Source organism: Agelaius tricolor, unplaced genomic scaffold, assembly GCF_023055355.1.
Source record: "Agelaius tricolor isolate 1412-34295 unplaced genomic scaffold, bAgeTri1.0.p SCAF_4, whole genome shotgun sequence".
NCBI lineage: Eukaryota > Metazoa > Chordata > Aves > Passeriformes > Icteridae > Agelaius > Agelaius tricolor.
The window spans coordinates 48,910,536-48,931,058 of record NW_027269264.1 but is presented as its reverse complement, the minus strand read 5'-3'; the positions used below and the strand labels follow the sequence as shown (position 1 = coordinate 48,931,058).

The following is a 20,523-nucleotide window of genomic DNA, read 5'->3' as shown; positions in this document are numbered from 1 at the left end:
TTTTCATGTAATTCTCTTCAGGGCTGTGGTTACAATTGCAGCACCCTGCACAGAGTTGTTTCTGTGCAGAGAAATTAATCTCAAGGGCTGCTTTTAATGGCTTGGTCCTTTCCCTTTTGTTTCTGATCAAACAGAATGTTAGTGAGCCTTGTGCAAGCACAAGTGTTGCACAGGAGTGGGGTTGTGAGAGCATTGACATGCCCAGTGCATAGAAAACAAAATGTGCATAAATCAAATGCAGCTGTAGGCAAGAGCTGCTGTGGTATAGAACCAGAGTGGTTTGAGTTGGAAGGGACCTTAAAAAACATCTTGTTCCAGCATCCCAGCCATGGGCAGGGACACCTTGGGAAAGTTCAGCTCCTGTCTTGCCCCACATATATTTCTATTGCTGAATCACACATTGAAATTCCTACAGGGACTGTGATATTCTGCAAATGGATAATTTTTAACCTCTGGGGCAGTGAGGTGGGTCATGCCTCTCAAATACTCTTAAGTCCTTATAATTACAATAGCACAGATTGAAGTATGTTTTAATTTCTGGTTCACAGAGGTTTAAAAACACTGCACCACATTCCTTACCAGCAAGCAATATTGTCTCCATTTCACAAGCTGAGCAATTTATTTCGCTTCGCACAATTAAATAGAAAAGCTACTGCTCATGTGTGAAATAAATGTGTCCCCTGAAACTCAGTCTGCCACCTTTTCTCACTGCAGTTCCCTTTTGTGGCTTTTTGATATTAAAACTTGAGTTGATCAGGCATGAACTTTTCACCAAGTGATTCATATTGCTCCGCAGAAGTATCTTTCTTCCTCCCACAGATTACCTCAGCAGTACAAATATTAGCTTTACCATCAACGTTTCTATGTTTGTCCCTCAATTACTGTTTTTTAAAAAGGTTGATTACTGTTTTAATGTGATTGTTGCTGTGTGGCCTTTACATAATGGTCCAACTTACTGATATTTCCTCCCTAATGATTATCCTTGCAAAAGATGATTTTTAATTGCTCTTTTGTGCAGCCTGTTGACTCCATATCTTCACTTTTTTATTATTATATTGGTTGTTTTATGTCAAATGTTTGGAAAAGACCATGCCAAAAGAATTATTTTCTCATCATTTGTTCAGGAAGGATGACAAGTTAACTGCAGTTTATATCCCCTACCATCACCATTTCTACCTTACAAATATTGTAATTATATTAGCAGGATTCCAAGATGGTGGGTCTTCCCAGCTTTTAAGGCATTGTTAAAACCTAACTTTTTTAAAGGTTAAAAACTATCCTCTAAGCTTCCATCTTTGAATTAAATGGACTTGCTGCATTGAAAATGCTTATTAGCAGGTAGAGCCACACAGTGCTTTGTGTCAGTGGACATAATCTTCCTTTTTCATCTACCATAGGGCAGAAATCCTTCCTTTCTCCTTTGTCTTGGAAGGCTGTCTGTTAACACATTTGCTTTTCACACACCTGTTTATGACTTAAATTTTTTCTTTTCTTGTTTCTTTATTACTGTTGAATATTCACAGTTCTGTAATTCTTTGCACTTTGTATTAATTTCTGTTAAATTTATTTCTTCCCGTTCTGTCTTCTTTTCCAAATAAATGTATTGCTACAGTCTTGTCCTTTTTGATCAAAAAATGCTTTATGATCTATGTAATGTTTTCGTGTCTGTTAAATAGCGTTCCTGAGCAAGCCCCAATTTTCAGTAAGGTTTCCCAATTTGAAATTCACTTCCCAGTTGCTGTTGCCCTGGTTACTTTAGGCTTCGGGAAACAGGCTTCTCTAAAGCCCAGGGATATGCATCACTGGTTGGTGTTGCTTTTATTTGCTCAAAGGAAATGTAATCAAATTGTGAGGGCAAATGCCGAGGCAACCATTAGCTTTGAGAAAGCAATTAACTCTCCTCTAACCATCAGAATAATATCCAGTGCTAAATTCCAGACTGTATGCTGCTGGATTATCCTTAGTAGTGTTTCAGATATTGTGAGGAAGACTGTGAGACATCTGGCAAATGGCCAGGTAAAGTCCTTCAGGCAATTTGCATTCCCAAGTGTGCAGCCAGATGTTTGAGGACCCTCAGCTCAGCTCTCCTCTAATGAGATTTGCTGTACAGCAGGCTGCTGTAACCACCCTAGTTGAGATGTCTGCTTGGGATTTAAATCCCCAGCTGTTTGAGGACTTCTACTTCCAAGTTGCCAGACTCTACACTGTGTAGCTTTGTCCTTGAGGTAAAAGTATCATAATTTTGCTGGTTTTGCCTCTTCATCCCTAGGCACATTTTCCCATGATTTAGGCTATCCAACCCTATCCCATTAGGGTCTTCTGATTGACTGGTGCATAATAAATTCCTTGTTTCTAAAACGCAATACATTTTGTTTGGTTTTGATTTGTTTGGTTTGTTTTTTGATTTTTTTTTTCCAGATCTTTGCATTTTTAGCACTGATGTGTCTCATCCTAGCCATTGGCAATGGTATCTGGGAGCATGATAAGGGCTACTACTTCCAGGTCTATCTGCCCTGGGCAGAGGGTGTCAGCTCTGCCTCCTACTCTGGCTTCCTCATGTTCTGGTCATACGTGATCATTCTAAACACAGTGGTACCTATTTCACTCTACGTCAGGTACGTGCCAGAAGGTCCTGTCACTTTTGATCTTAGGAGAGATTTAGCTTTTGCCTTAACTGGGAGCAGCATTTTCCCTAAAACCTAACACAGCCCCATCATGGCTCCTACACAACCACAGTGATGCTTTTCCTGTTTCTGCTGCCTTCAGAAGGTTTTGTCAGGGTTGAAGTGGGGACAGCAGTGAGCCCTGGAAGAGGAGAGGATGATTTTGCAGCTAAAGGGGAGGTGTAGATGTGTAGGATGCTACAGGAGCAGGGCTGGAAGCCTGCCACCATTAGCATCTTGCTAACAGTGAATGAATGGCCTGTTCTTCGAGGTGGCCTCAGGACTGTGTGAGGATTGCCTCACTGTGTGAGGTGAGGAGGTGCAACCAGGTTCAAGTGCTTGGTGCTATATGAGCAGCTGAGAGTGGTCTCTCCTCCCAGACAATGCAGAGCTGTGTTGGTTATTGGTGATTGACAAATAAGAGTGACAGGTAGGCAGTGTGTCTGTGATGCTCTCAGAACTTGGGGCTGGGGTAGAGACTGCAAAGCCCTGTTCAATTTATCATTGTAGCTTCAGTCAGCTTTGCTACTGAGACTCTCTTTTGTGCTGGTAAACATGAGGAATGAATTCCATTCCTATCCAGTATGTCACCCAGCAAGGTGAAAACTCATGTCATCTGCAAGCTGATGCCACTCTTTTGTTGTACTGAGTGGTACAGTGGCTCTCTTGGTGTGGAGCTCTCTGTGGTTGGAGACATGGCTGTGCTCATCCCGTGCCACTGGGCTCAGCTCAGCCCACAGCTCTGCTGGAAACCACCTCCTGAAATGGCACTAACTGAAACCCACTGCTCCTGCCTCGCTTCTCAGTCTGAAAACTGCTGAAACATTCCAAGTACTTCTATAAAGCACTGCTTTATAATGAGTTTGCTGTAAACTTAGCAGATCATTTCAGTGGGACTTGCTGCAGTATCCCTTACCACAGGCCACCTATGGACTGATGAGTTCAACCTGTCATTACCTTCAAAGTTGTCTTCTAACTGCAATTGATAATGGTGGTGCTGAAGATGAAGAGCTTGTCCCTTAAGCTAAGGAATATTCCATCACCTTCTGTTTCTGTTTCATCAGTGTGGAGATTATACGCTTGGGTAACAGTTTCTACATCGACTGGGACCGTAAGATGTATTACCCTCTGAATGACACGCCAGCCCAGGCCCGAACCACCACACTCAACGAAGAGCTGGGGCAGATCAAGTACATCTTCTCAGACAAAACAGGAACTCTCACCCAGAACATCATGTGTTTCAACAAGTGCTCCATCAATGGCAAATCCTATGGTATGTTTGTCTTACTCTCTGGGTTTTCCTCACTGCGTGCCTCTTCATCCACAGAGAATGCATCGGATATCCAGAGCAGATTCCATGTAAGGAGCTGCACTGATCAAGTGTAAGGCTACCCATCAGGAATATCTGGACAGCCTGATTGCATCATTTGCCATGTATTAATAATTGTTTCCTCTTTTTTCTCACTCTTTTATCTCCCTTTTTCTGCCCCACTACTGCCCCAACACTATTCGCTTCACCTCATTTGTCCCAGATTTACATCATCTCTACTCAAATTTGTTTTTTTGGTTTTTTTTTTTTTTCTGATATCCCTAGTTAGGTAATCACAGCTTTTTATGGTATTATTGGCATGGCTAGACAGGTATTGCTAACCTTGCAAAATATAACATGTGTATATATATATATATATATATATATATATATATATATATATACACACGTTATATATGTATATATATATGTGTGTGTGTGTACATATGTATATATATATACATATATATATGTGTGTATATATATATATATATATATATAATATAATTCACATAACTCACTCCCTCCTAATCACTTATGAAATCAGCCATCCCTCATGAGGCTCATCTGCAGATTTTGTCAGTTTCTCACCCTGTGTCTCTCAGCAATTTCTCATGTCATGAGCAGTGATTTTCCTCATCCTTTTCAGGTAGTTGGAGTAGTCAATGACCTGTTCTTTGTCTTTACACCTGACATTCTTCAGCTACCAGAAGAAAGAGAAGTTTGTAGCGAGTTGGAAAAAATGGGAAACATGAGTTGTTAGCTCTGTTAGATCCTAGAAGTTATTGATTTAAAAGGCTTGTTCATGCTATGGCCCCAGGCAGTTTTCTTCATACTGCTCAAGAGGTGCTAGCACTTCGTTAACTGCCTAATTGATTAACATCACAGATGCTCCAGAGAAATTAGCCACTATTTGTATATGGATGCTTGCTTTGCCTGTGTCAGACCTGCTGATGCACTAATGTACCAGAAAGTTTGCATCTTTTCTCGGTGCTATCAGCTGACCTAATAAGAGAAGATATTTCTTCCTATGAATCTGTGCATATGTGGAGACCACCTTATCTCAAACAGTGTTACTATGATATCTAACATTAAAACTGCTAATGAGGAGTTTGAAATCTCTTCTATCAAGTGCCCTTAGGTGACTTTTCTGAAGTGCATGTCACCACCAACATACATTCAGGGTAAGGGTTCAAGAAATGAATGGGAAATACATGCAAAGAAGGCAAACAATCTATTGCCTGTAGTTTTCTAAATATTTAGCTTCCTCCTAGCACAGTACTTCTCTGCTGCTCAGGGGCATTCTGGAAAGCAATGCCAGAAAGGATGATTTAGTTCTGCTCTCCTCTGGAGGCTTAAGGGAAGGAGGTGCACAAAAGCCTCTTGGCTATGGTTCCCAGGGAATCAGCTGATGCATGGATTCTCAGGAGAGGTGTTTATTGTGTGTCTTTTACACTCCTGGGGCCTTTATGAAGGCACACCAGCAGTACAATTGACTTTGGTCACAGTTGAGGTTGCTGGTGCAAACATGAGTCAATCATCCCTGTAATTCATTGAATTTTGATCTTGTTTCAATGAAGTGTTGGGACTGGCTGGCCTTGGGGCGGTCCAGACCTTCTCAGTGAAACTTTTCTCCAGGCAGAAGTTCTAATAATGTTTCTTGGAGATGACTTGTCTTCAATTCCTATGACCAGATCATCCATTCAGGGAGAATCAACAGAGCAGCCTTGCTACCTAGATGTGGGAAAAATGAGCTTTGAAAACTCCTTTTGTATGGGTGTCCAGGGACTGCTGCAAATAGTAGGATCCAGGAGCTGGATTTTGAAGGAGAAGACACAAGAGAAATCACTCCCTGGAAGCTCTTTAATTTCCTGTCTAGCACTAGAAACCCTGTTCTCTCTGTGTTCAGCTCAAGACAAGTCCTCTTTACTCAAAAGCCAGTCACTTTTACAGCAACTGCCTTGTGTTTCAAGCATCTATCAGTCTCCAGATTTTATCATGTCGACATAGAAACTAATTGTTATGCGTCATCAGTGCCCATGTCAATGTATTGAAACTTTTAAAATAGGTTCTAACTTAGAAGCACGTTACTCAATTTTGTGCCTCAGAGACTGCACTTACCCACAGTTTGTGGCTATAATTTAATCTTTCTTGTTTGCAGGTGATGTGTATGATATGTCTGGGCAAAGGATAGAAATAAATGAGGTAAGTGCTCAAGTGCTATTAGGATCTGTGCTTTCAGTGGACCTGGATAAGTATCAGTGGACAGAGCCCGGCACAGATTATGCTTTTGACCCTTCAAGAGTTGATGCTCTTGATGCTCAAACAGAGATGTGTGTTCCTCTGGATGTCAGAGAATTCCCAGAGTTAAGTTCCTTTGCAGTAAGCCTGGGTTTAACCTGCAGATTGGGAACAGCCCACTGTCCCCTCTGCTTCACCTGACATCCTGGCGCATGCACAGCTTCTCTTGAAACTTGACTGTTGGTGTTTGTTGGAGATCTGGACATTGGTGAATTTTATTAACCTTATCAGTTAATTAAAGCTTTAGTGAGGAATTAGTGAGTGCAGTTCACACCAATGGCAAGGTCACTGTCAAGTTCCTCTGATGTCCGGACTTCAGAAAGGGTGAAAATCTGTCATTTTTACATTTATCTTTAGCCTCTGCCTGCAGGCACAAATGCACATATCTTCATTTCTGAAATGTCTGAAAGCTGCATGCAGTAATCCAAATAACAAACAGCAAGATGATGATGAAAGTCCCACTCCTTATTCCAATGATTCATTTCCAATCCATTTAGAACTTAAATTGCCCACTGAAACAGGCTGTTTGTGCTGAACACTGCGCCTCCAGCCTGCCCTCTCTTCATCAGCCTTGCTTGGTGACACACACTGGACTCCTGCCAGCTGTCCACCCCACCCTGCTGCTGGTGACACTCTCTGGAGCAGAGTCCTGCTGCCCACAAACCCACGATGTTGCTGTGCCTGGACCTTGCTGCACAGACGAGTGTGGGAGGGGTCAGTCTGTGCTCTTGGACTGAGTGCTAAATGTCAGCGTGCAGAGGTCAAAAGGATGATTCCCATCCTGGAAACTCTGAGCTCATCAGGGATAGGGTGGGAGTCAGAATTGTCCAAGGCAGGCTTGGCAGTCCATTACTCCATGACACATCATGTGGTAAGCTTCTGGACATTTCTCCAGTGTGTTCCACTCTGCTTGGGGCTCCTTGTTTTTTGGCAAAATGGGTAGTGCCTGTGGGGTTTAACCTTTACTTCACCTGTCTGTCCTATTTTTTCCATATCAGAATTTTTTTCTGGCTTTGGGAGAACATGGTGAATAAGACAGACTTCTGAACTGTTTTAAACTGCGCTCCTGCATTCCACTATCACAGGCAGCTTTTGACATCATGAGCACGATGCTTTTAAGCAGGCATGTGTTGAAGGCAGGCACTTCTTTGCTGTAGGTATCCACTGGCAGGGCTCCTGCTGGAGCATTAGCTGCCGCTCAGAGAGGCAGTTTAGCCAATTGGTTCTTGGCCTAAGTGCTGCTCTGAAAGGCACATCTAGTGCCTGTCCTGTCCTATGATTAAATACCTTTCCTGACTTCCCACTTCCTTAAATGCACAAATCTCTGCCACGAGCAGCCAGGCCTGCAGGATGGGGTCCTTTGTAAACGTGAGGAGGAGACAGGGGCAGTGCTGGGCAGGAATTGGTGTACAGCCCTGTGAGAGCTCAACAAATAATACCAAGCCATGTTTTTTTCAGAATACAGAGAAGGTTGACTTCTCCTACAACCCATTAGCCGACCCAAAGTTTGCCTTCTATGACCACAGCCTGGTTGAAGCTGTGAAGCTGAATGATGTCCCCACTCACAGGTTCTTCCGGCTGCTCTCCCTTTGCCACACGGTGATGCCAGAGGAGAAGAAGGAAGGTGAGGACTGCTGAGGGCACAGGAATGAGTGGTTATCTTCACTCACACCACAGCATGTCTTCTCTCCACAGAAGCTGTTATTGGTCCTTTTGGCTCCCTGGTGATTTTCTGTAGTGTATGGCTACACATAAATCAGTGTGTTTGGAGATGCCACACGGGAAGAGAAAGGACCAGGGCCTCCACTCCCTGTGTGTTCCTGTGGTGGAGCTGACACTACTGCAAACACCACATCTCTGGAGTGCGGAAATTGCAGGTGCCACAGCTTCCCTGAGGTGGCAGAGGCTTGCCCTGCTCTCTCTCTACTCTGCTCCTAGCCCCAAAAAGCAAAGAACATTGAGTACCTATCCACTGGAGATTCATTAGCTCCTCTCACCCAGTATTCCCACAGCTACTAGGTCAGGATGACAGAATGAAAGCCATGCTTTAAAGTCTAGAATTAATTGACAGGTATGAAGTGAAAATACTGCTCAGAAAAATACATGCAGATCTGACTAGAAGGGGCTAAACCCAAGGAACTTGTCCTGTCAATGAGATGTTAGATGCCAAAGAAGTGATTAAAATCCCCAAAAGAATCCAGGGGGCCTCTTGCACTGTCCTGGAGGATGGGTTGGTGGGACATGATGGAGATGTGTGGACATAAGGTGCTTTTTAGTGCTGCACCTCTATGGATAGACTGAAAAGGAAAGGGATAGCTGCTGTATTATATCTTAGATGCTGTTTTTTTTTTTTTTTTTTAGCTCAGAAATAAGTCAAAAGCCACATTACGTTTTTTTTCTTGCATGTCAGGTAACTTGGTATATCAAGCACAATCTCCTGATGAGGGAGCCCTAGTCACTGCTGCCAGAAACTTTGGATTTGTGTTCCGGGCTCGCACACCAGAGACCATCACTGTTGTGGAAATGGGAGAAACAAAAGTCTACAAACTTCTGGCTATTCTTGATTTCAACAATGTTCGCAAGCGAATGTCTGTGATTGGTATGTTCCCTTTGCTCCTTCCTTTCCTTCCTGACTTTTTAGGTTCTGGAGCTGTCCCTGATTTTGCTATGATGCAGAATTTTTCTAGGAGACCTCCTTTGAAATGTGCTCTGCATAACATTTCAAACATGCAAGCTTGAGATAGGCTGCCTTGACTTTATAATTACACAGCAACAGTGCCAGAAAAATACTTAAAGGAGGCAGGTGGGATAAATCTCAACATCTGGACCAGAGTGATGCAAGCCAGCCTCCTAAAGACACTTAGCTTTTCATATATCTTGCTCCCCTCATTACAGTGCAAGAAAGGCCTTTCTTCTAATCAGCTTTTAAATTTTCAGTGAAATTTCCTCATTTCCTCACTATTTCCTCAGTGAAATCTGAGGAAATAGGACAGGAGAAAGCAAGAACAAACTGAGAAAACAGGTTTTTTCCAATAAAAAAAAAATTCCAATTTCTCCCAAACAAAAAAATGGAGAAATTATCCAAGAAAGTTTTTGCAGCCTTTATTAACACTCCAACTTTCTCTAATAGTTCAGGAATTTTGTAATTGTAGTTACAGTTTACTGGTAGGAAAATAGGAGAAGTAGGACCACTTCCCTAAAAACAAGTTGTTCTTCACTTTTTAGTGAAGTTCTGCCTGTAGGGACCACATAGTGTCTGCTCAGACCTGCACTCTCTTTTCTAAGCAGAGCTTGTCTTGATTCCTGGGAGTTTGCCAAAACTTGGGGAAATTCAGACACCTGTAGGAACTGTTCTTGGGTTTGATGGAAGGGCTTTGTACTGCAAAAGGCTCAGTCTGGGATTTGTAGCACTTCTTCTTCTCTTCCTCACAGTGCGGAGTCCAGAAGGTGACCTGACTCTGTACTGCAAGGGGGCTGACACCATTCTCTATGAGCTGCTTCATCCATCCTGCAACTCTCTCAAAGAGGAGACCACAGAACACCTGAATGTAAGAGCTTCCTTCTCAACAACATCTCTGCATTTGATGTTTTCCTTTTCCCCAGCATACTTTGCCTTCAGGAAGAAAAACCCCCAGATTTTAGAAACAGCACTTAAGCACCAATTTTAAGTTATGGAATAGAGAAACAAATTAGTTTCTGTGGCTTTAGGTCTCAAATTAGTTGCCTAGGCATGAGAACCTGGTGCCATGTGAACTGCTCCAGGACAGTCAGCAGATAGAGGGAGGTGATTCTGTCCTTCTGCTCTGCTCTGGAACACTGTCCAGCTCTGGGATCCTCAGCATAGGAAGGACATGGACCTGTTGGAGTGAGTCTATGGCTATGAAGATGATCAAAGGGCTGGAGCACCTCTCCTATAGCTGGGAGATTTGGGTTTGTTCAGCCTGGGGAAGAGAAGGCTCTAGGGAGACCTTATAACACCTTGCAGTACCTGAAGGGGCTACAAGAGTGCTGTAGAGGGACTTTTTAGAAGGGCATGTAGTGATAAAACAAGCATTAATGGCTTTAAGCTGAAAGATTTAGATTAATTATTAGGAAGAATTTCTTTACTGTGAGGGTGATGAGACACTGAACAGGTTGTCCAGAGATGCTGTGGATGCTCCATCCCTGGAAAAAGCGTTCAAGGTCGAGTTGGATGGAGCTCTGAGCAATCTGGTCTCATGGAAGGTGTTCCTGCCTATGGCAGTGGGGTTGGAATGAGATTATCTTTAAGGTCCCTGCCAACCCAAGATATTCTATCATTCTATGATTCTGTAATATGGACAAAGATGGCAAATCCAGTGCATGACATTTAGAAGACCTGTGACCTGTTTCTGATTCACCTTTACTTCAAGCCTGGGGAGAAACCTCCCATTTCACAAATGCATCTTTGCTGTTCCACCAAACACTGAGCTCCATGCTGTCCATCAAAATCACAATTATAAGGGCTTGCTGAGGTGCCATGACTAGCTGTGCTCATGCTGTACATTTTATCCAGAATTCATTCCCTAAAAATGTTGAACCCACGTCCAAAATTTGAGGCTGTGTTCAGTGTTTATTTAGGTCTCACTATTTTGAACCTCTTCTTGTTGAGAAATACAAACCTGAGAAACAAATGCCTGGTTAGTGTAAAGATTTAGAGCCAGGAAGTATAAAAGCCCTTTTGAGATTGTTGGTTTCCATAAGGACAATAGATGGTAATGATAAAGCAGTCTTGAATTGCTATTTAAAAATACCCCAACATTTGTGGCCTAAGGTGTCATTTTTTCACCTTTCCTCCGCAAACTTTACCAAGATGCTTTTACCAGTCCGATTTCTGAAGATCCTTTGTAAGCCCAGGTGGCCAGACTGTTCTTCTTGGACCTTGGATCCGCTGTCTGACCACTGTCTTGCAGGAGTTTGCTGGGGAAGGCCTGAGGACCCTCGTGGTGGCCTATAAGAGCTTGGAGGAAGACTACTTCCAGGACTGGATCAGGCGTCACCATGAAGCAAGCACTGCCTTGGAGGGACGGGAAGAGAAACTGTCGGAGTTGTATGAAGAGATTGAAAAAGACCTAATGGTTGGTAATTCAGGGAATCTGGGGCAGGCTCTGGGGGAGGCAGTGAGGGTGGTGGTTTGTCAATAAACAGCTCAGAATGACTTTGGTAAACACTGCTCTGCAAACAGTTCTGCAACAGTGGGCTGTGTGACAGGAGCAGGTCAGAACACAGCAGCCCTGGGTGTTCACTGGCACCTCCATCAGGAGCCCACAGCTGTGGTGTCAGCCACCAGTTCAGGGGAATGGTTTTATTATAACTCACGTGGGTGTCAGAGTAGATTTCTCGTGATGAAGTGACATACCAGAGCCTGCAGGAGATGACGTGGACACAAATATTTCATAGCTATCCTTTGTATGTCCAAATGGCTGATCTATTTATTTTCCAGCCTTTGAAATGGCAGGCAGTGAATAATTTCCAGTGCCCATGAGAGTGTCTCCTTTGTTCTTCCAGCCCTGGGCAGGATGCGTAGATGATATCCATGAGCATGTTTATGTCAACTTGAAATTGAGCTAAACTGTGATCTTTGGGTCATTCTTCTCTCCCCGAGTGTTGTTACAGTTTTTAAATGCCCTGGAGGATTTGCCTGTGTTTTAGAGCCATGAATAATGAATGAAAAGCATGTGTGTGATCTGAAGAGAAGCAATCCAGCTTTTGCACTCGTGGCAGTGCTTTCTTGAAACCCCAGAAATCCTGGCAGACACCTTTGCTCCTTCCATTAGCTGTATGCCCAGAATGCCAGCAGTGCTCAGGGAAGAAGCAAGTGTGAGCTAGGGAAAGGCTGTCCTTTGGAAGTTGCATGGTCTCTCTAGCTGGATCAGGAACTACTGTCCAACAGGGATTGTACAGTTTTGAGCACCCTGTAGAGAAGTTCCCTCAGAGCTTTTACCTACATTGATAATACTCATAGCTGATGTATGGTGGACATCTCAGGGTGCCAAAAGGGATCCCAGGCTTAAAGCCAACCTCTGAACTGAGTCTCCAAGCACCAGGAGGTTGGTAGTAGCAGTGAAACCCGAGGTAGCAGTGAAAGCTCCATGTGTCTTTGATGACAGGTAAAAGCCACCAAATACCTTCAAACAGCAGAAAAAGCAGTAACTTAAAAATAATGAAGGTTTGTGTCCTGAGCAGTCTGTGGTGTAGCTGTGTGACAGTGTGGACCAGGGGTGGGCACAGGTCTCTTAAGAGCTGGAGAAGATGTTTAGCAGCCATGTGACATCTGCAGTACAGCACAGCTGGGATCAAGTTCCACACCAGAGGAGGTTTGGGGACACTCTTGGATCCAGAGTGTCTTTGTCCCTCTATTAAAGTTCTATCTGCTGTGAAGGGAACACATGGAGCAACACTGTAGCTCTGGAAACATTCTTGCAAATAATTTCATGTATATGCATAATCCATCAGAGCCTGAGGAGATTATAGCCTAAAACATCTGCAGGATCAGGGCTGTACTCTGTACAGTAAATTTGCGGAGGAAGAATGACAATCAGTACAACCTTATTCCTGGGGATTTCATTTGTGTTTGCTTAAATAATTAGGTTTAATGCTTTCTCCTTTGGTAGCAGTGGGAGGACTTAACCAGGCACTAACTCCCTGCCATTTCTGTTAAGCTGCTAGGTGCCACAGCCATAGAGGACAAGCTACAAGATGGAGTCCCACAGACAATTGAGACTCTTGCCAAAGCCAACATCAAGATATGGGTTCTCACTGGAGATAAGCAAGGTAAAGGCACTACAGCTTTGGTTGCTTCTCTTCTCCTCCACTGGTGGGGTGGTTCTGCTAGGGATCTGTGTTCTCATTCTTTGAAAACTGCACAGAAGACAAACTTAGATGGCTTTGCTTCATTGCCAGCCAGGCAAAATTTCAGTTAACTGGAATTAGACCAGATGACTAACTCGTGCCTGTCCTTAATTTCTGTCATGAGAGTGGAAGCAGGGTGAAGGCAGCATCCTTTGCCTTCGGAGAGGTGACAGTAAGCATCCCATAGTCCCTGACATAAGCTGTGAAAAGGTGTCACCTTCATCCAGTTGATCATTCAGGTGATGAAGAAGCTGGAAAAAAACCTTGTCCTGCTTTCCAGAAACTTTATTGTTAAAGTGGATGTTGGGTGCATTTCAGCTTGTTTCTGGCTCTTATCATCCCAAATAGAAATGGAGAAAACATAGGCTTTTGGAGATGGAAAGAACAGCAAATAGACTCCAGTGAATTCTTTTGGAGACAGCATTTTCACTGAAACAGTGGTGTTTCAGGGAGGTCAAAAGTATTTGCAAATAATTTCATCCAAGACATGAGCAGAGAATTTTTGAGAAAAATGAAACACTTAATTTTGTCATGTTCCAAATGCAATAGTGTTGCTATAAAATACCAAAATATCTTTTCCAGAATTTTATGGGCAAAATGTCATATTCTTTTCCAGAGCTGTGGTTTGGGGCTTTTCTGGAAGCAGGGAGAGGGCAAGTTAAAAATCTTGAAAAAAAAATTTGAATCAGCACAAAATGTTTTTTTGTTACACCAAATATGTTGATCAAAGGGTATTTTAAGCTTTTTCATTTTGGTAGAGTTATTTTTTTCCTGTGGTCTTATGAAGTCAAATTTGCTGCTACATCCATCAAAGTGACTCTCCTGGCTCTTTTACTGTTGACTCTGAAAGGCTCCAGTCTCTTTTGAGTCAGAAAGAGAGCTTTTGTCATGTGAACAAAAAGGCCACAGGAGTGAATCTGGGGCTGCTGAGATGGATTATCTTCCTGGTTTATCTTTCCCAGAGACAGCAATGAATATTGGTTACTCCTGCAACTTGCTGAATGATGACATGGAAGAAGTTTTCATTATTGAAGGCAGCACATCTGATGACGTACTGAATGAGCTGAGGTAAATGGCTGAAAAACAGTTTCAGTGCTGTGCACTAGCACTATTTGTGTTTTGTATCATTCCACCTTCTTTTTCCCTGTCAGCTTTCCTCGTTGCAGTTCATTCAGCTCTCCTTTAGATAAGGGAGTGCTGCCTTCCTGGAAGATCCAGAAGCTAAACACAATGTAGAAATCTCCTCTGAGTGTAAATGCTGAAGCTTCTTGATCCAAGAACTCAAATTAAATAAAGGTTTATACCTTTAAAAGCACGGTCAGATAGGGAGTATCAGCTGAAATTGACCAACAAGTGATGCTGAGCTACAAAGGCTTTGGCTCCAGGTTTGAGCTGTGCTGTTGCTGTACTGCTCTTGCCATTTATTCACATTTCTGTCCTTTGTCTGGGTATGCCTTTTGTCTGGATACTTTTTTGGCAGTATCTGAGAACTTACCTTCCTTCCTCACCTCCTCTGTAGACACAGGTTCTTAGGTAAAGGTGGAAAATGGGAAAGGTTCACAGTCTTTTTCTCTTGGAGTAGATGGCTGCCGGACAACATGCACATAAAATTGGATGTCTTTTGGGATACCATCCTTCATGGCACTCAGATGGTTTTTTTTGACTTAAAATCAGCGGAAGTTTAGCAACACTTTATTAGAGTTTCAGAGATGGGGATGATCTGTGCAGACAGCAGCAGCTAAACAATGCATATTGTTGTAGGGATACAGTAAAAATTGGCCTGAACTATCAAAGGGAAGCATTGATTTTTGTTTTCATAAAGTTGCTCTTACAAAACATAGATATATATTTGCAAGGTTTGTGGATTTTCATTATTATCCTGGTTTCTTTTGTTTTTTTTAAGGAATGCAAGAAAAAAGATGAAGCCAGACTCCTTTCTGGACAGTGATGAAATCAACATTCAGTTTGAAAAATCTTCGAAAAAGCAAATAATTATACCTGATGAGCAAGCAAATGGGGTGTATGGTCTGGTTATCACTGGCCACAGCCTGGTAAGGAAGGTTCAGAACCTTGCTAGGGATGAGTTCCCTGAAAAACTTACTGCAAGACATACTGAAAGTCTGAAAAATGCTTTAAAAATTGAACTCTAGAGGGCAAAGGGTTTCCCCCTCCTTTTTGAAGACTAGGTTCAGTGGTTATCTGAGGCATCAAAGGTGACAGACAATGTTTCAGAAGATGTTTCAGGAACAGAGAACAGTTGGCCTTGATCTTTGGTGAACAAGAGGGATAGAGTAACTGGATCATATTTAATTTCTGGAAACATACTAGAAAAATAACAAGGTTTGTGTTTGCAGCAAGAAGATAACATGAGACGTGTGTTTCAATGCCAAAGACATATTCTACTAAATATAGCTGAAAACAGATATGCTTAATTTATAGGATATAGATATTATGACTTTACTAATATATTGATACTCTCTCCCACAATGTTCCTCCAAGAAAACTGAAACAATACACTCTAGATTAAATTGTGACAGATTAAAGACTGCTTGGGAAGTGAAGGCCTCACTGTTGATCTAAAACAACAGTTAGCTGTCCTCTGCAGAGGGTTATCCCACATCTATTTGGTGCTCAGTGTTTGCATTAACTGCTTAGAAAGAGAGCAGGTAACACCAGTCTGGGAGAGAGTACAAAGACATCTGAGTCAGGCACAATCTGGAAAGCATAGGGGGAAACTAAGTCAGTTGGGATTTCTGAGCCTGGAGAACACTGATCAGTCTTGGTAATACTCTTCAAAATTGGAACAGGTAAACAAAGTAATGGAATTAAACAGAGATAAGAGAGTTCTGGGCGAAAGAAATGTCTCCTGGTGAGAACAGTGAAACTCTGAAATAAATTATCTAGATTAGGAAATTTTTAAAACCAGTTAGAGGAAAGAAAAAACTACTTAGATCAATTCAAACCTGTCTGTGAGGAACATGTAATTTATGTCGGGTTTATTTTGTATTTTACTTTCCCAGATCTCAGTGAAAGCAAATAGACATAGCAAACAGACATATTTAGAAAGTTCTGGGAGGTGCCACCTCCCACAAACACGGTGCTTCTCTTCCCTATGATTGCTACCTTTCTTAATGACAGCTCAGAAATTTTCACTTCCAGCTCTACATGAGCCCAGAAAAAAAAAAAAAAAAGAAAATCTCATCTTTCTCTACTTTTGGCTCATGTGCCATGTGTATAGACCCCAAACACTGTCAGACAGTGCCTAGGTTGTTAAGTACTCTTTCTCCCTCTTTTACACTTCCCCTTGAACTCCAGGGCCATAACCCCTGGATTCCTACTGCAATGCAGACAAGGGGTCTGTCAGGTTTGGTCCATGTACATTGCATGGACATCAGCTGGAAACCCCTTGCCTGCTCCTACTCCATCCATTCAGCCTGCAGAGCAGCCCCTGAGTGCACCTCTGGCAGTGATGTCAAAGCTTTCTTTATATTCCTGGAAAAACACACACTAGCCTACACCCTGGCAAGGGGATATGTCCCACACAATCTGGGCTGTGTGGGAGCAGCCAGTCCACACAGTAGACACAATGAGTTTCACCAAGATTATGGCTTTCTCCTCAGTGGGGACCACAAGGACAATGCAGACAAATCTAGATGTCATTTATTTATTTCTACAAGCTTGAACAATGGTGTGATACTGTCCCACACACAACACCTGCTCAGTGCTCTATCCCTGCCTGTAGAGGGGTGGTAGAGCAGTGCTGGGCTATGCACACATCTGGGGTTGCCTGAAGAAAGCAGTGAACAGAAAATTGTCAGCATCCTTAATGGCATCATCATGCCACTTTATTTGTATGCAGCTGCACCATTAATATACAAAGTGATGTATTATACATATACAAAGTGGTAACATTTGGCTGGTGCTGTGCAGTGAGGATATTGAGGCAAAAGCCATCTCTTACTGCCCTGACCAGCATAACTCAAGCTGAACCATGAAAAGATCTCCTGTGGATCAAGCCTGCTGCCATGACAGAGGAAAAAGGGGACACTGGTGACTCACAGCTCTCTGTTTCAAAAAGAATATGTGGCCTGAGGACTGTCTGCCTTACACAGACAAGGCAGTGGGCTCTGCTGTAATGGCTCTGAGCAGGAGTGAGCCTTGAAGATTCCTTCCGTACATGTCTGCTAAAAAGAGACAACAAAGAACAGAGCCATAAAGCATGATCTGAAAGAAATTTGAAAAGCTCACACTGCTTTCTCCTCCTCATGAAGAGCTGGAGGGGTGACTAGACATCCAATTATCTCAGTGCTTCTCGAATAGAAATAACACAGCTGACTGATTTAAAAGGTCAGCACTCAGAATAAAGCAGCCTTCTCCTTAGTTTTGTGTTTTGCTATGTTATGCCCACCTGAGCTTAACTTTTTACATTTTTTTTAATTAGGCACTTAACAAATTGAAATCTTTCCTATTTATCTCTCAGAGCTTAAATAGTAATCCAAGAGGGATGAGCAGAGACTCTCTCACATGGAGATACACAAGGCTGTCTCAGGCCCTGCAGCAGCTTCCTGCTTTTAGTGTTTGACACTTCTGCCCTCTGTCAGGTTACAGAGGTGCTGTGCATGCCCAGCTGTTGTTCATACCCAGATATGGTGCATACCCAGCTGTGGTGTATACCCAGCTGTGCTGCATGCCCAGCTGTGGTGCATGCCCAGCTGTGGTGCATATCCAGATGTGGTGCCCCCAAAGTGCAACCTTGTAGGAGTAAGGGTGCACAGTGTGATGTGCAGTGTGGATGCTCCCTGTGACTGGGTGGATGGATTCACCCACACTGGTGTAAGGGCCTGGCTCAGCTGTGGTGGGCACCCTGCTGCACCCTCTTTGTCAGGCCAGGAGTTGCTGCCAGCCTGCCCTGAGTGCTCCCTTTCCTCCTTTCCTCCTTTCCTCCTTCCCAGGCTTATGCGCTGGAAGGGAACCTGGAGCTGGAGCTGGTGAGAACAGCCTGCATGTGCAAAGTGGTGATCTGCTGCCGGGTGACTCCCCTGCAGAAGGCCCAGGTGGTCGAGCTGGTGAAGAAGTACAAGAAGGCTGTGACCCTGGCGATCGGAGACGGTGCCAACGATGTCAGCATGATCAAAAGTGAGTGGTGGCCGACAGCCAGCGTGCTGTAGCAGACTGACTCTAAGAGGTGCTGGCTCTCTGAGGGAAGCTAGCAGCAGGAACACATATCTGAGTGCTTCCTGTACCAACCTCTTTGTAGAAACATGTCTGTGTCCCAGATTTTGGCAGATCTCTACAGAGCACTCTCACTATAGGTTAGTTGTGTCTCCTGCCTTGTGGGTCACACTGGGCTCCTTCAGGAGCTAAGGTTGCACTCAGTGCCTGTTTTTTTGTTTCTCCCTTAAAGCAGACAAAATGGTTGGTCTTGATGATCTTACAGGTGTTTTCCAACCTCAATGGCTCTGTGATTCTATGAAAGGCCTACTTGGGTTGTGATGTGTCAATCAGTGTATCTGCATGGCCACCCTCACAAGGGCAATGTATATTTGGATCATAGAGGGCCTGACTCAAAGCAGAAATAAAAATCTTTGTGCCTGTAAATATTCTGTATAATATTATGTGGGGTGCTTTTTTCAGCATTTATTTGTGTCAGGACTGTTTGTTAATTATCTCCCTTGAGTTACAGATGGTAGGCTTCCAGGCCTCTCTATCCCTGAGCATCATTTGATGCTGCATTACCTCAGTGAATTTATGAAAAAAAATCCTAACTAGGTATAATTAAATTAAGATTATTCAGACAGACCTATTGCTAATATTCCTTGTGTTAATTTGCAAGAATTGATTAACTGGAGCCTCTTAATTAAGAAAGAAAAGGCTAAATAGAGAGCTTCAAGGGAGATAAGTCAGGCAGTCAGCAAAGAAAGGAGAAGAAAGTTAAAGTGTACATAATAATTAGAAACTAATCCATTCCCCCCACAAGAGGATTGAGACTGTGGGGTTTTATCAGTTCAGTTCAGTGGAAACATCTGAATCAAACCAACCTTCAGCCATTAAGATTGTATTCATTAGTTAAAGCTGTTTAATTAGCTGTCACATTAAACTTATGTCCATGTTTAATAAATGCAAGTTACTACTAAAAAAAAAAATATGTGACTCTTCTATCTTATTATTTGATTGAACTAATAAAGCCCAGGAAACATAAAAAGGCTACAGTCTGCCTTTTAGCACAGTGTCTGAGAAAATTTAAAATGGTTTTAAGATTTTGCCTGTCTGGGATGATATTTTAAGGCTCCTGGAAGGACATGCATGCATATTAAATAAAAGTCACATGTCAATATAAATTAAAATTATTGTTTCATAATAGCAGCCGTTATAAACAACAGTATTTGTGCTGCTGGAAAGCGTTCAGAAAAAAACCTGTAAACTGTCACTGAACCTATAATTTCATTCAAATAATAAAAGCCCACTTATGGGAAATGGATCACAGAGCCAAAATCATAGAGCTGCTGAAAGAATTAGTGCACCAAATTTTTTTTTGTTTTTGTTTTAATAACTTTTCATTCTGACTTTCTGTGGAGGCCATGAGGGAATTAACACGGTATTCGGTGCTGGATAATTCATTTTAAAAATGAATTTTAAAAAATGGGGCAGTGAAAACTCTCAGTATAATGAAGTGACCAACGACCTTCTTGTTGCAGCTGCCCACATTGGGGTGGGCATCAGTGGCCAGGAGGGGATGCAGGCGGTCCTGTCCAGCGACTTCTCCTTCGCGCAGTTCCGCTACCTGCAGCGCCTGCTCCTGGTCCACGGGCGGTGGTCCTACATCCGCATGTGCAAGTTCCTCAAGTACTTCTTCTACAAGAATTTTGCCTTCACCTTGGTGCATTTCTGGTATGGCTTCTTCTCTGGCTTCTCAGCACAGGTAGGTATGGCTTCAGTTTTGTCAGGGACATGGAGACAGTCAGAGGGCAGCAGCTCTGCCCTCTGAAGACAGGCTGAGGGTGGAGGGCTGGTTCATCTGGGAGATGAGAAAGTTTCAGGGAGATCTTAGAGCACCTTTCAGTACCTAAAAGTGCTACAAGAGAGCTGTAGAGTAACTTCTTAGCAGGGCCTATTGCAATACGACAAAGGGTCATGATTTTAAACTAAGCTTAGATTGATTAACAACAAAGTTTTTTGCAATGAACTTTGTAAAACACTCACAGAAGTTGCCCAGAGAGGAGGTTGATGCCCCCTTCCTGGAAATAGGTCAGGTTGGATGGGGCTCTGAGCAACCCAACCTAGCTGAAGATGTCTGTGCTGATTGGAGGAGGGTTGGTGTAGATGAATTCTACAGCACTCTTCCAACTAAAACCATTCTGTAAGTCCACATTTAGCATTTTC

General features: G+C 43.0%; 1 protein-coding gene across 1 annotated transcript in view; it reads left to right on the top strand.

Moving 5' to 3' along the window:
* Positions 1-20,523, top strand: part of LOC139589322 (phospholipid-transporting ATPase ID-like) — a 74,023-nt gene that overhangs the window by 43,077 nt on the left and 10,423 nt on the right. The window contains exons 12-23 of the mRNA XM_071425653.1: positions 2,419-2,615; positions 3,728-3,936; positions 6,134-6,177; positions 7,732-7,897; positions 8,684-8,872; positions 9,706-9,821; positions 11,205-11,369; positions 12,954-13,065; positions 14,106-14,211; positions 15,047-15,194; positions 18,096-18,279; positions 19,839-20,062. Of these exons, the coding sequence (XP_071281754.1) occupies positions 2,419-2,615; positions 3,728-3,936; positions 6,134-6,177; positions 7,732-7,897; positions 8,684-8,872; positions 9,706-9,821; positions 11,205-11,369; positions 12,954-13,065; positions 14,106-14,211; positions 15,047-15,194; positions 18,096-18,279; positions 19,839-20,062 (1,860 nt within the window). The remainder of the gene's footprint in view (positions 1-2,418; positions 2,616-3,727; positions 3,937-6,133; positions 6,178-7,731; positions 7,898-8,683; positions 8,873-9,705; positions 9,822-11,204; positions 11,370-12,953; positions 13,066-14,105; positions 14,212-15,046; positions 15,195-18,095; positions 18,280-19,838; positions 20,063-20,523) is intronic.